The 13,334-nt window shown below is 34.3% G+C and overlaps 1 protein-coding gene across 1 annotated transcript; it reads right to left on the bottom strand.

Annotated features, from left to right (window-relative positions):
* Positions 1 to 1,390: 1,390 nt before the first annotated feature.
* On the bottom strand, positions 1,391 to 11,627 carry LOC136159822 (killer cell lectin-like receptor 6). Its single transcript, XM_065922494.1, has 9 exons — positions 11,594 to 11,627; positions 11,086 to 11,205; positions 8,724 to 8,822; positions 7,769 to 7,888; positions 6,594 to 6,644; positions 6,308 to 6,459; positions 4,579 to 4,685; positions 1,532 to 1,697; positions 1,391 to 1,437 (listed from the first exon to the last, which is right to left on the bottom strand). The coding sequence occupies exons 1-8, from the start codon at positions 11,625 to 11,627 to the stop codon at positions 1,568 to 1,570; spliced, it is 813 nt and encodes a 270-aa protein (XP_065778566.1). The 3' UTR covers positions 1,391 to 1,437; positions 1,532 to 1,567.
* Positions 11,628 to 13,334: the final 1,707 nt, after the last annotated feature.

Here is a 13,334-nt window from a genome sequence, read left to right as displayed (position 1 = left end):
CCAGGTGGCTCAGACGGTAAAGCGTCTGCCTGCAATGTGGGAGACCTGGGTTCAATGCTTGGGTTGGGAAGATTCCCCTGGAGAAGGCAATGGCAACCCACTCCAGTACCCTTGCCTGGAAAATTCCATGGATGGAGGAGCTAGTAGGCTAAAGTCCATGGGGTCTCAAAGAGTCAGACACGACTGAGTGACTTCTTTCTTTTCTGGTCTATTATCTCTTACAGCAAAAGTCTCTCTACTGTACCTGTGACAATAAACCATAAGTTATCCTAAATGAAATGAATATTCCTTGATGTAAACTTCAAGCGTCAACATTAGGAAGCAAATGAAAAATCCATAAAGAAGACTAAATGCCCGGGACCAGAGTAGTAAGAAGAAAACTAAGAAAGAACAAAAACTGTTAGAAGTAAAATAATACTGTGTCCAAAGATGACAATGCTGCTGATGATGATAAAGTGTTAAGAAGAATGAAATAAGTACCCAGTAAAATTCCATTGATAGATCAAATAGCATGAGATAAAATATTTTATCTCAGAAATAACATTCTGAAATAAATTGAATTTATCAGTTAAACTTACTGCCTAAAAGAGACACATAAAAAGATTCAAAGTGGGTGAATGAGTGAATAACAGATAGTGTCAAACAAAAGCAGTACCAATAAAGAGGAGAAAAGAGAAGATGAACAATGACATTCTAAGATGATTGAGAAGTGAGAAAGTACATAATCAGTGTAGAAGTTTTGCTCAAGTACAGTTACTGTGAAAAGAAACCTACAGAAGGAGTGATTAGAAGACATAAATATAACAAATAGATAGAGATGTATGGGTGTATTTATGGGTTGAAAGTAATGCTCTTTAAGTGGAAGTGGTTGCATGTAGGCAATGGAGGAATTAATGACATAACAACTTGAAACTGTGGGGTTTGGGGAGAACTGACCCAGGTTCTATTCAAAAATAGCCTTTGGCAGAAAGTTTAACTTTTCCACTAAGATGAGAAGCAAGAAATTAAAGATGCTAAATGAAACTGATATATTGAAAATATGCTAGGAAGACTATTGTAAGCAGTTTTGAGAAACAGACAACTTTAGCAATTTGTTTTAATTTTTTAAATTTTTCTGTCTTGTATTATTATTATTCATATTTCTTTGTATTTTTTACATTTTTGTATCCTATGTTGTAAACCTTTTATCACTTATATTCCCCACTATATTTGTTTTACAGACATTTTCATAGGTCACAATTGAAAATAAATAAGTAGATTTTTAAATATAAAAAGACTTCTAAAGACCAAGTATTTATGACAAATATGTTTATTAATTCATTTGTATAATTCTCAAAAAATCAAAAGGTTCTGAGTGTCTATGCTTTCTGTGCCACTCTGATATTTTTGCTTTAACTCTAGACTAGATTCTTCTTTCATGAAGTCATTTATCAGTTTCTGCCAAAAAAAAGAAAGAGTTATGAATAACGTAAAGTGACAGTAGAATAGACAGGCAGATTGTGAATCTGGAATGTTACTGAGATGTGCAAACCTCATCAGTTTTCTTTTAATCTTCTTCTTCTGAGTTTTAAGCACAGACAGGCTTCTCACACAGGCATGAGGAAGACATGGTGCAGTTATCTATTCCAACAGTGTGCACGCCTGCATACACACATTTCCCCTGGAAATCCATACTTGGCTTTGGTAGACGCCACTCACTGTTAAATTAAAGTAACATTACTTTAGAACATGATGTGTGAAATTTATTATACCTGGCACTGTAGGGAGCTCAGGGGAGTAAAGGCACTCACTCTCCCGCTTTTCAAAGAACTCATATGTTGGTATATAAAAAAAGAGATAGGCATATGATAAGTAAGTCTCACTAAATGTGGTAATTATTTGTATGTGTTGGCTTCCCTGATAGCTTAGTTGGTAAAGAATCCGCCTGCAATGCAGGAGACCCGGGTTCCATTCCTGGGTCAGGAAGATCCCCTGCAGAAGGGATAGGCTACACACTCCAGTGATCTTGGGCTTCCCTTGTGGCTCAGCTGGTAAAAAATCCACCTGCAATGTGGGAGACCTGGTATCGATCCCTGGGTTGGGAAGATCCCCTGAAGAAGGGCATGGCAGCCCACTCCAGTATTGTGGCCTGGAGAATTCCATGGCCAGTTCATGGGGTCGCAAAGAGTCGGACAGGACTGAGCGACTTTCACTTTTACTTATCGTCCAAAATGTTTGTTCTTTTTTTTCTGTAACAGTTTATGGAAAAATCCAAGCCCAATTATTGGCCAACCCAATAATTTATATGTGGGAAAAGGTACAATACACCTGTATAAAGAAGAGACTGGTCCAGTTGGGAAAATTATGGCAATAGCAGGAAAGACAGGACATATGATCTGGGATACAGAATTAAGTTTAAGTACAGATCAGTACAACTACAATATTATAAAGTAATTAGCCTCCAATTAATTAATTAAAAAAAGAAGAAAATACATGCATGTACAATGCAGCTGGAATGGGAATATTTTACTTGTAAATATGTTAGATATAAAAGCTAGCCAGAATTACTAACAAAATTCAGACTATGCATGCATGCATGCTAAGTTGCTTCAGTAGTGTCTGATTCTGTGTGACCCTATAGATGGCAGCCCACCAGGCTCCTCTGTCCAAGGGATTCTCTAGGCAAGAATACTGGAGTGGGTTGCCGTTTCCTTCTCCCATATATATATATATATATATATATATATATATATACACACACACACACATACATACATGCACATACACACATATATGTATATTTGTGTGTGAGAGAGAGCATGTGCATGTATGCGTCTATGGATCCTTGAACAGCGTGGATTTCAACTACTCTGTTCTACTATATGAAGATTTTTTTCAATAGCAAATGCTACAGTATTACAGGATCCATGGCTAGTTTAACATGTAGTTTTAAGGGCCAATTAAAACTTCTAAGCAGATTTTCTTCTACATGGAGGAGTTGGTGCCCCTGACCCCCACCCCTGCTCTACATTGTTCAAGGATCAGCTGTGTATGTACTATGCTGGGCCAGTTGCCTCTGCTCTGATACGTTCATCTTACTTCAATTTATAAAATCATGACTGGTAGAAATGCTAGTGGGAAGATGCTACCAAACATTCTGGTTGAATTTAATCCTTTACTAAAGATCTAGATTATACAGAATATTTTAGTTCAATGTCAATAAAATGACTTTTCATCCACTCTAGAGCAAAACTGCTTGTTTAGTACTATCTGAAAATAAAGGCAAAGCTTATTTACTGAATTGCTAAAGGCATAGTACATTTCTTTTAAAAATACCAAAGGAACTAGAAAGAAATTCTGAACTGTGTTGGGAAAATTAAATTGCCAAAATAGTTCATACATTATTTCATTTATTAATTCAACATATCTCTTGAATGTTCTATGTTCCAAACATTGTACAAGGTTTGAAGTAGAGGGAACCTTTCAACTCACAAAATTCCAATAATTAAAATGATCAACCATAAAAGTTAAAATAGATTAAAAATTTGATGCATTAGTACAGCAATTTCAGGAAAATATTCACATATGTTTACATACAAAATATTCATAAAAACTGTGAAATATTTAAGGAGCATATATGATGACTAAAATTATTTAAATATTAAATTTTAGTGTATGATGAATGATATTAAAACCAGTGATAAAAAATGAATCATTTAAGCAGTGCTGTGACAATTGATTGCCTAATTGAAATACACATAGAGAGACAGATATAATTATATCTACATTTGAACACACATGTACCTGCCTCAGCTTCCTCCTTCACGCGTTTATGTGTTAAGATAAATTTTAAATGAATAAAAAAAATCTCATTTTATTTAAATATTAACCATCTGTTTATATGATAAAAGCAAATAAAGAACAAATTATTAAAGGAAAAAACTGGAACGCTGTGCCTGCAAGAGAAGTTACAAACAATATACAAGAAATCTTAAAAGAAATAAACAGATAAATAGGATAAAACTGTCAAAAGTATTGATATTATAAGTTAGAAGAAAAAAAGCCTTACTAAACATCAGAATAATATAACCTAAGGGAACAAAGTAAAAATAATTGGCTATCAAGATTATCAATCTTATTCTCTAAGATTGGCACATGGTGATGAAAGAGCTTGAAATATTTTTTCCTGACATAGTTGTCTAACACAGTGTTTCTGAATAACAACTGAAAAATATGACTTTAAAACCAAAAATAGGCCCAAGTTATTTGGATGAGAAATGACAATTCTATACTTGTTCCCAATAAAAATACCAGAGAGGTACTCAGATTCATACTTATGATATTCTTTCCCATAAATATATTTCTTATCTTAAATTGTAATCATTCAGGTCATCTAATAATAAGGATATGCTTACACTAATTATAAAATATCTAAATGACTTAATGATTTACAAAATTGCTGACAATATAATAGGAAATAACAAAAGCAAGAAGTAAAGAGGACTAAATTTGGTCCCTAATAATCTCTATTTCCTCAAAACTCCTTGGGCCAGACATTGGAAAAGGAGTAAGGCACTGGATTATGTAGCAGAAACTTACAGGCCAGAAGAAGGAAGAGAACCATCCTCCCACTTCCATTCATTGTCCTCTTCCTTATAAGACAGGCCAAGCCAAGTGTGGTTTACTGCAAGTAACTTCAGAATACACTGCATGGAAACAGAATGCACAAAGCTATTAACACTAAAAGTCCATTAGACATAAAAATACAGAACTTGTGTCTCAGTTCAGTTCAGCTCAGTCACTCAGTTGTGTCTGACTCTTTGCGACTCCATGGACTGCAGCATGCCAGACTTCCCTGTCCTCTGTCTAAAGAATCATAAAAAAAGAGTCTAAAAAACTTGTGTCTAAAGAATCATAAAAAAAACGCAGTACATATATGCCCACTGATAAATGAAACATTGAAAAAATATTTGAGTTCTTCAGTGTCTGTGCATTTTCCCAAGCCAGAAATTAAACACAAAGAAGAAAAAAAAGAAATCTAATCATTTTTTTGTTTTGTTTTTTAGCTTAGTCCCAGTAATGAAAAGGGTTTTTATTTCCCCAGTGTATTTTAGAAATATTTAAGTTGTAAAAATAAAGGGCACCATGTTAGCTGTATTTTAATTCATCTACTTTTTTAAACTTATACAAATTTTCTAAAATTTATTGCACAGATACATGCACTTGGTTTTAGAAGTCAAGTGATGCTAAATATATATCTTTATATATATATATGTAGTCATTCCTCCTTCACTAAATGCCTTTCTCCAGACAAATAACTGCTCTTATTTGTCCTATGACTTCCTATTTTATGAAGCCAGAATTTTTAGTCTCATGCTCTATTTTCTTACCTCCTTCTCCTTTTGATATAGTTACTTCACAATTTTTGGCTTGTGTTTTAATACTTATACCAGGTTAATATTATTTTTTTCTGAGCCAAATAGTAAGTGATGATATAACAGAAAAATTTCTATTGAAGCGGACACCACACCAGTACCAGTATATGAATCACTTTATTATTTGACCATTTATTCAACTCTGTGCCTGTTCTTAGAGCTTGAGATATATCACTGAACAAAATTGAGAAAAATCCCTGCTTTTGGGGGCTGTAGGCCAGATAGAAGTTAACAACATACATATAGATGATATGATATGTAAGAAGGTGACAAGTGCTATAACAATGAAAACAGGGTAAGAATGCCTACAAGTGAAGTGGAGAGGTCGAGGGGTGGGGTGGGCACTGATACACAGACTGCAGTTTTAAGTAGGGGTGTCAGGGCAGGTCTCATGAAGAAGGTGACAAGTGTATAAACAGTTGAAGGAGATGAAGTAGTTCACCATGGCTGTATCAGAGAGAAGAATATTACATGCAGTGAAGTGAAAGTGTTAGCTGCTCAGTCTTGTTGGACTCTTTGAGACCCCAAGGACCGTAACCTACCAGGCCCCTCTGTCCATGGGATTCTCCAGACAAGAATACTGGAGTGGGTTGCCACTCCCTTCTCCAGGGGATCTTCCCGACCCAGGGATAGAACCTAGGTCTCTGGCACTGCAGGCAGATTCTTTACCCTCTGAGCCAATAGGGAAGAGGGGGCAGCAGATGCAATGTTTCCGCAATGAATGTGTGCATGTATGTTAGGAAAGAAAGGTGGAGCTCTCAAGAGAAGATGAGTGGAAATGCAAGAGGAGAGCACCCTTTACCCTGATTGCAGAGCTGCCTGTGAGCCCTTCCTTCCCTTGGTGGCTACTACACATTTATATCCCAGAAGTAAAGAACGAAATATAATCTCACCATCAGTCTACTCCTTTCTGTCTTTAAAAATGCAGCATTCAAAGAGACACAAAGATCAGAACAATTCCACCAAGAAACTGTTTCCACGGTCTGGTGGTAGCAGTGGTCTCTATGCTGTACCCAGTGACTCAGAGGAGATCCACACCGTTCTCCTAGGAAAGAAAATATAACTCAGAGCCCACAGAACCTCCCAAACAAAGACATGCATTCACACTTCCCTGATTAAAAGAATGAGGTCATTATTAAATATTATTGTCAACTCAGAATTGTTTCACTTCCAAATTACCTCCTTTTGCATTTAGTTCTTCATTCTGGTCTTGGAGCCTCTCAAGGATTTCTATATAAGACAACGAAACTTGATATTAGAGAAGACCACACATTTCATCTGATTTTGTACTGTTTCAAGAGTCATAATAATAACAATGGTCAAGTAGCACAGGGTACAAATAATTTTAGTCCAATTCCCTTCCCTATTTAATTAGCTTCATCTCTGCCTGAAGTAATCAGGTGACTAGAAATCAGCCCTTTAAAACACACAATTTAGTGATTATAGTCAGCAGTACAGTATTTTAAGCTCAAAGTTGCTTAAGGAATAGATATCAATTATTGTCAACACAAAAAATGAAATGATAACTATGTGTCATAATAAAGGCATAAGCTAGTGTTTTTATAGTAACCATATTGTGATACACAAATATTTCAAAACCACAAGTTGTACAGCTCAAAATTATACAAAGTCATTTGTTAATCATATTTCAATAAAAAAAATGAAACCAGGCTTTTAACATGACGAATCACTAATGGACTCTCAGATTGTTCATTTAATTATTCAATATAGGTTCAATGTCTCAAAGGAAAAAGCTAAGATTTTAACGCAAGGCCTTTGTAAAATACTTATTTAGACTATTTTTATATTATAATTTAATAGCATAAATAAATAATAAATAAATAGCATAAAAGAAGTCTTATGATTACTATTATAAATACCCTCTCCTTAGGAAGCACTTAGAAACTATGAAAATGCCATTGATTTACAGATATTTGCATTCTTCCATTTTCATGCTCCCTGAACATCTTGCACATACCTCTGCTGCACACTTTGAAACTTTTGCTTATGTTTGATTTATATGTTTTCTCTAAGCTTCCCGAGGGCAGGATTCATATTATATTTATCATTGCTCACCAGCCAAGTGGCTGGCACCTGGTGTGCATTGAATAAATGTGAATGCTTAGCTGAGTGAACAAGTTAACTAATACAAGAAGATATATTTGGTAAATGTGAGACTCCTGCAGTTTCAGAAGATCAATGAAGAATTAACAAACAAACAAACAAGAAGCCATCAAAACCACCATGCTGCTGTATAAACTCTTTTTTTATCATGCAACCAACCATTTTATACCTGCAACAAGAAAAACAATCTAGCATTCTGTAAAGATAATTTGTTCTAGCTCTAAAAATACCTTTATTTTGGTCAACAACGTTTTTAACATGAAGAAATATTTTTTCTTTGTTTTGGAAAGACTCAATCCGTTGGTTAAGGCTCTCCATCTTGCTCTCTGATTCCTGAACACTTTGAAAGTCTAGAACAAGAATTCCAGATGAGTATAAAAGATATGCTCAGTTGTGAAATGGTAGAGTATTAGACTGTAAAGCTTAATTTTTATAGTATATCCTTAATAAAGTTCCCAATAAATGTTTTAACAAATATAATATGTTTTCATTTATCCACTGTTATTTTAAAGTCTACACCTAAATCTAAAATATCATCCAAATTCCTTGTAAGATTGAATGTATGCTTGCTTATATTAACAGAACAATGCTTCAGCTGAATTAAAACAGATGACAACAACAAAAGTCAAGTCTCAAATAAATCTTTTGACATCATGGCTTGATGTAATGTGTAGAATTTCACTTTCTAATCAAATTTTGAAATTCTGAATTTCAAACTAATGTTATCAATGTGAAATCACTATACTTAACTAGTTGTGAACAATTTTAACACTAATTAAAATATTTTGTTGATCTAATTTAGGATGCAAGAGAAATGCGCAGTATGAAGAAATTGCAAAATAAGTTACTTTTTGTTTTCAGAGTAAAGACAGTTATAAATTCATTGAGTTTGATAGTAGGTTGCAGTTTTCATAATAATACAGAATCAATCACTACTATGAATATCTTTTGCAGTAATTTCAGTAATATAATCTCCTTGGAAAAATGTGATTATTGAGAGCTCACAAGGTTAAATTCATTCATAAAGTAAAAAATTATAGTAGTTTTATGTCTTTTTTTTTCCTTTTCTCCATTCAGTATGGCAAAAAACATTTACCAAAAACTGTTATTTGGAAATGATTTAAAGAAACATGACAATCTGACAACCAGTCTATTATTTCTTTTCCCCCAATTAATTGGACTTACACTGGTAACCAAAGAATCCACACAACATCAAAAGCAGCAGGCTGAAGATTCCCAGGATCACAGTAATTATTCCATAGAGAGAGGAGGGAAAACGAGGAGCTAAGAAACAGAGTAAGTGAAAAGTCAGAGATAAGTAAGTTTCTGTTACTTGAAAGATTAATGTCATTATTTTAACGTTATTGTTTAAGTGCTGTATATTTTATGAAAAATAATACCCAATGTGTGAATTACTATAAACTATTAGGCTGAATAAGAGGGAAAAAAGTATTTTAGAGGATGTACAGAAAACAATTAATGTAGTAGACCTGATTTCTATCCTCAAAGGCCCGCTTACAAGGTTGGCCATGGCTGGTATCTGGACTAGATTTCAGTAGAGTTTCCACAACCACTAATTGACAGGAATGGCTCACCTTGTCTTCTCTGTTTATACAAACAATATAGCTTTTACTTTCTTCAAGAAGTCTAGAATTTTGTTACATGCCAGCCAGATGCTACCTATGGGATTAACCCCCTAATAAACTCTGAACATTGATTCTCTAATGAGTTTCCCGGGTTGTCGACATTTGACACATTGTCACGAATTACTGCAGGGGAAATTCCTGTGACCAGTGTGACTCTACTGGGGGAGGACTCTAGGAAGGTTGAGCCTGGTCTTCCCCACACTTCACTTCATGCGCCTTTTCCCTTTGCTGATTATGTTCGTTATCCTTCCACTGTCATAAATCTCAGCTACAAGTACAACTCTATAGGGTCCCGTGAGTTCTCCTAGTGAATCATGAAACCTGAGCATGTCTTTGGGGACTTACAGTGCAGGTAAAAAATTTACATATAAGTATTATTAAAATTATCCTTAAATACTAGGCACAAACTTTCAGTTCAGACTACATTACCCTCATTAATACAATCAGATAGAGAAATGCTTGTCAATATTAAATCTGTGCTATTATTAAGATAGAACTCTTTTTTTTTAAAACTTGATGACTTGTAGTATATTCCCTTGATGTGTGCATGCTAAGTCACTTCAGTCGTGTTGGACTCTTTGTGACCCTATGGACTGTAGCCCATCAGACTCCTCTGTCCATGACCTTCTGCAGGGAAGAATACTGGAGTGGGTTGTCATCCCTCCTCCAGGGAATCTTTCTGACCCAGGGATCGAACCTGAATCTCTTATGTTTCCTGCATTGGCAAGCAGATTCTTTATCACTAGCACCCCCTGGGAAGCCCCATTCCTAAAGAATTACTATAAATCTTAGTGAATGTTTTAAATAGACAATATCTGGTTTTAGATGAAACAACATCTATAATTTATTCAATTTCACAAAAATATGTGCTTCATCCCCACATTCTAGAAATTAAACTTTCAGAGATCATTGTTAGTAGTCTTTTGTTGGTAAGTTTATTTCCCTCCAAAACAAGCGTATAAATTCTAGTGTAAAAAAAGGTGTTTCTTTTTTTTTTGTACTTCTGAAACAAAATGAAAAGCTGCCATCAAAAGAAATAGCTATTTTCATAACTAATATCCAAATCATTTATTCAACTTTCTGTATAATATAACCTGGGCTTCCCTGGTAGTTCAGATGGTAAAGCATCTGCCTACAGTGTGGGAGACCTGGGTTCAATCCCTGGGTTGGAAAGATCCCCTGGAAAAGGAAATGGTAACCCACTCCAGTATTCATGCCTGGAAAATCCCATAGACCGAGGAGCCTGGTGGGCTACAGTCTATGAGGTCGCAAAGAGTTAGACACAACTGAGCGACTTTACTTCCTGGAGTGATTATCAACCAGAGGAAAGTTTGACTCCCAGGGGACAATATTAAATGTCTGGAGACATTCTAGATGTGATAACTGAGGATCAGGTAGGACTGATATCTAGTGCATAGGTGTCAAAAAAGATGCTAAACATCTTAGTCACTAACCAATGCCCCACAACCAAGAGTTATCTAGCCCAAAATGTCCTTAGAGCTGAGGTTGAGAAACTCTCTATTAAATGATGTTGGTTAATTATGGTCAAAAAGAGGCATCATGTAATAGGGTTTTACCTTTCTTTGTCTTTTTTACAAATTTTCTGAGTTTTAAAACTTGATCAAGTTCTCTGTTTCATGTAAGAAAACAATTCTAAATTTGGACCATGACCTCTTCCATCTTTAACTATGCTCCTTCATATATGAAAACTTCAAATCTCTCTGTCAGAAAATACACTTTTGTTTTATTCCTATATATGTTCTAAACATTTTCATCTATATATTTTTTCTAAATTTTAAAATTTCCAAATAGTAACAATTAGTGAAACATGAAATGGAAGGTGTACCTAAAGATAACAAAGAGAGACCATAAATGAGTAAATTCTAGTATATCTACTTTACCGTTCACATTGGTGTGCTCAGGAATTGGACGCCATTCATCCTCAGGAGGAGGAGGAGGAGGAAGGGCAAGAGGTGGTTCCACGTCCACAATAGGGATGGCCTCTGTCTGCCCTGTATTTTCTTATAGCACAGAAAATATATAATAGTTTTATAACTTTGTAAAACAAATGAGATTAGGATTTAAGACCCATTACTATTTCCAAAGATCCCTAGAAATACAGATCTTGTAGAAATAAAATCAAAGATACTCAAATCACATTTCCACTCAACAGCCCATTCAGCTTTCCTAAAAGTATTTAAGCTGGTTGATTACACTTTGGATAGAGTCAAGAAATAAGATAATTATTTTGTAAATATATTTAAAAGCACTCTTTCAGGTAATCTGGGAATATTAAAACTATAATGCTCCTAGAATAATCATAAGCAGCACTGATAACAAATAAAAACAACCAAAATTTTATTTTCACTAAAATGGCATAGGTCATTTAGATTTTAAAAGAAAAGATACCTGGATGTTGTTCATAGTCTGAAGCATCTGACATCCTAGAGCCTTTTGGATTATTTATTTATCCCAAGTGTGAAGAAGAGCTTACAAAGATGTTGGCAGGTGAATGAAGAGTTATCTCTTCCACTTTCTTCCTAGAGTTGATGAGAAGACCAGACATAGCCTCAAGCCACTACTTACAGTTGTATGAAACTAACTAAATTTGGCAAAAAAACCACAGAGGAAATGTGAATCTATAACTGGATATTTTCTAATAGGGATACAGAAATAAAGTCACCCCTACTTAACTAAACTATATACAACCAGCCTTTAAGTATCATCTGGCTTGTTCAGGTAATAGTCCATTGCTCCAGAAATTAATTAGGAAAAGCCATTATCATAAATAATATAACTGAGTATTCTAGAGTGGAAATGTTTCATGAAACTTGAGTATGAAGTAAGGGAAGATACAAATACAAGGAAACTAATTAGAAAAAGGAATAACACTGGAAATAACATCCGTTCATCAAAGGCACTTGAAGATGGAAATCACATAGTAAAATCTATATGTCCAAATAGTGACAAATTGGCTTAGAGTTTTTGATACTACCCCCACTCAACTTTGTTTCAAAGGAAAAGCAAATTCTATTCACATAAATATGGTTGGGTTAGCCACCGAAATAGACCTTGTACTCTTCACTGCTCAACTGAAAAAAAGTTCAATATTTGCAGTGGGAATAAATAGATACTGTACACAAACAAAAATAGACATAAGATTTTTCTCATTGGGTTTATAACCTCATAGAAACTAATGTATGTTTAAGTCTGGTCGAAACCACACAAGATACCTCAGATACAGGCAGTGGTAATGTTTCCCATCCTCCTATGTCCAGTTCAGATCAAATGGCTTTACAAGTAATCCTAAAAATAGATCATATTTTATCTTTTAATGTATGAAATGCAAGATTAGTTGACTAAAAAGAATATTATAACCTTACTCTTCAAAGATCTCAGTAAAGCCAGGGATGGAGAAAGCAGAGACTTCATAAAAAATATTCTACATTGACTTTCTGCCTATATTGTAATTCAATTTTATTTTGTATACTTTCTAACTCTAAATTTAAAAATCTGATTGTGTTGCTTTGGGTCAGGATTAAGATAAGTAGGAAAAAAGAAAAAGTATTAATCATTAATGTGTGAATATCACTTAAAAGCAAATGTGAAAATATTATATAGACATACACAGCATCCTATTCTTGGGTAGTTCTATTATATTAGCATGAAATAAATTTTATTGTACTATAGCCCTGTGATATGATTAACCACATCTCCACTTGGGTGGTTATGTAGCCATGTGTTTCAAAGAGAAATAGTTTGAAGGAAGGTTCTAATAAGTTTTGTTATGTTTAGGAGCAAAAACCAAGTAGCAAAGTAGTGGGCACATATAATAGCATATGAAGAAGGGAAAAAGAAAGGAAAATGAGGGTGGACAATATAAAAAGAATAATAAAAAACAAGAAGAAACAATATATGCAATTATGTTTAATTCATATGAATATAGAAAATTAGTGACATTGGTGATCACAAGCAAATGGACTGTAGGTAAGAGAAAAAGATAGTTCACATTTATTTATTAGGCCTCATACTATATTGCATATTTATTTATCATGTTTTAAAAGAAATTCTAACAGATATAGGGAAAGAAAAGCAAAGAGTGATTTGGCATTAAAAAATTTGTTGTGAACAAATTTTCTTAAAGAACACT

Source organism: Muntiacus reevesi, chromosome 1 (assembly GCF_963930625.1).
Source record: "Muntiacus reevesi chromosome 1, mMunRee1.1, whole genome shotgun sequence".
NCBI classification, from domain to species: domain Eukaryota; kingdom Metazoa; phylum Chordata; class Mammalia; order Artiodactyla; family Cervidae; genus Muntiacus; species Muntiacus reevesi.
This window is presented reverse-complemented; position numbering and strand designations above follow the sequence as displayed.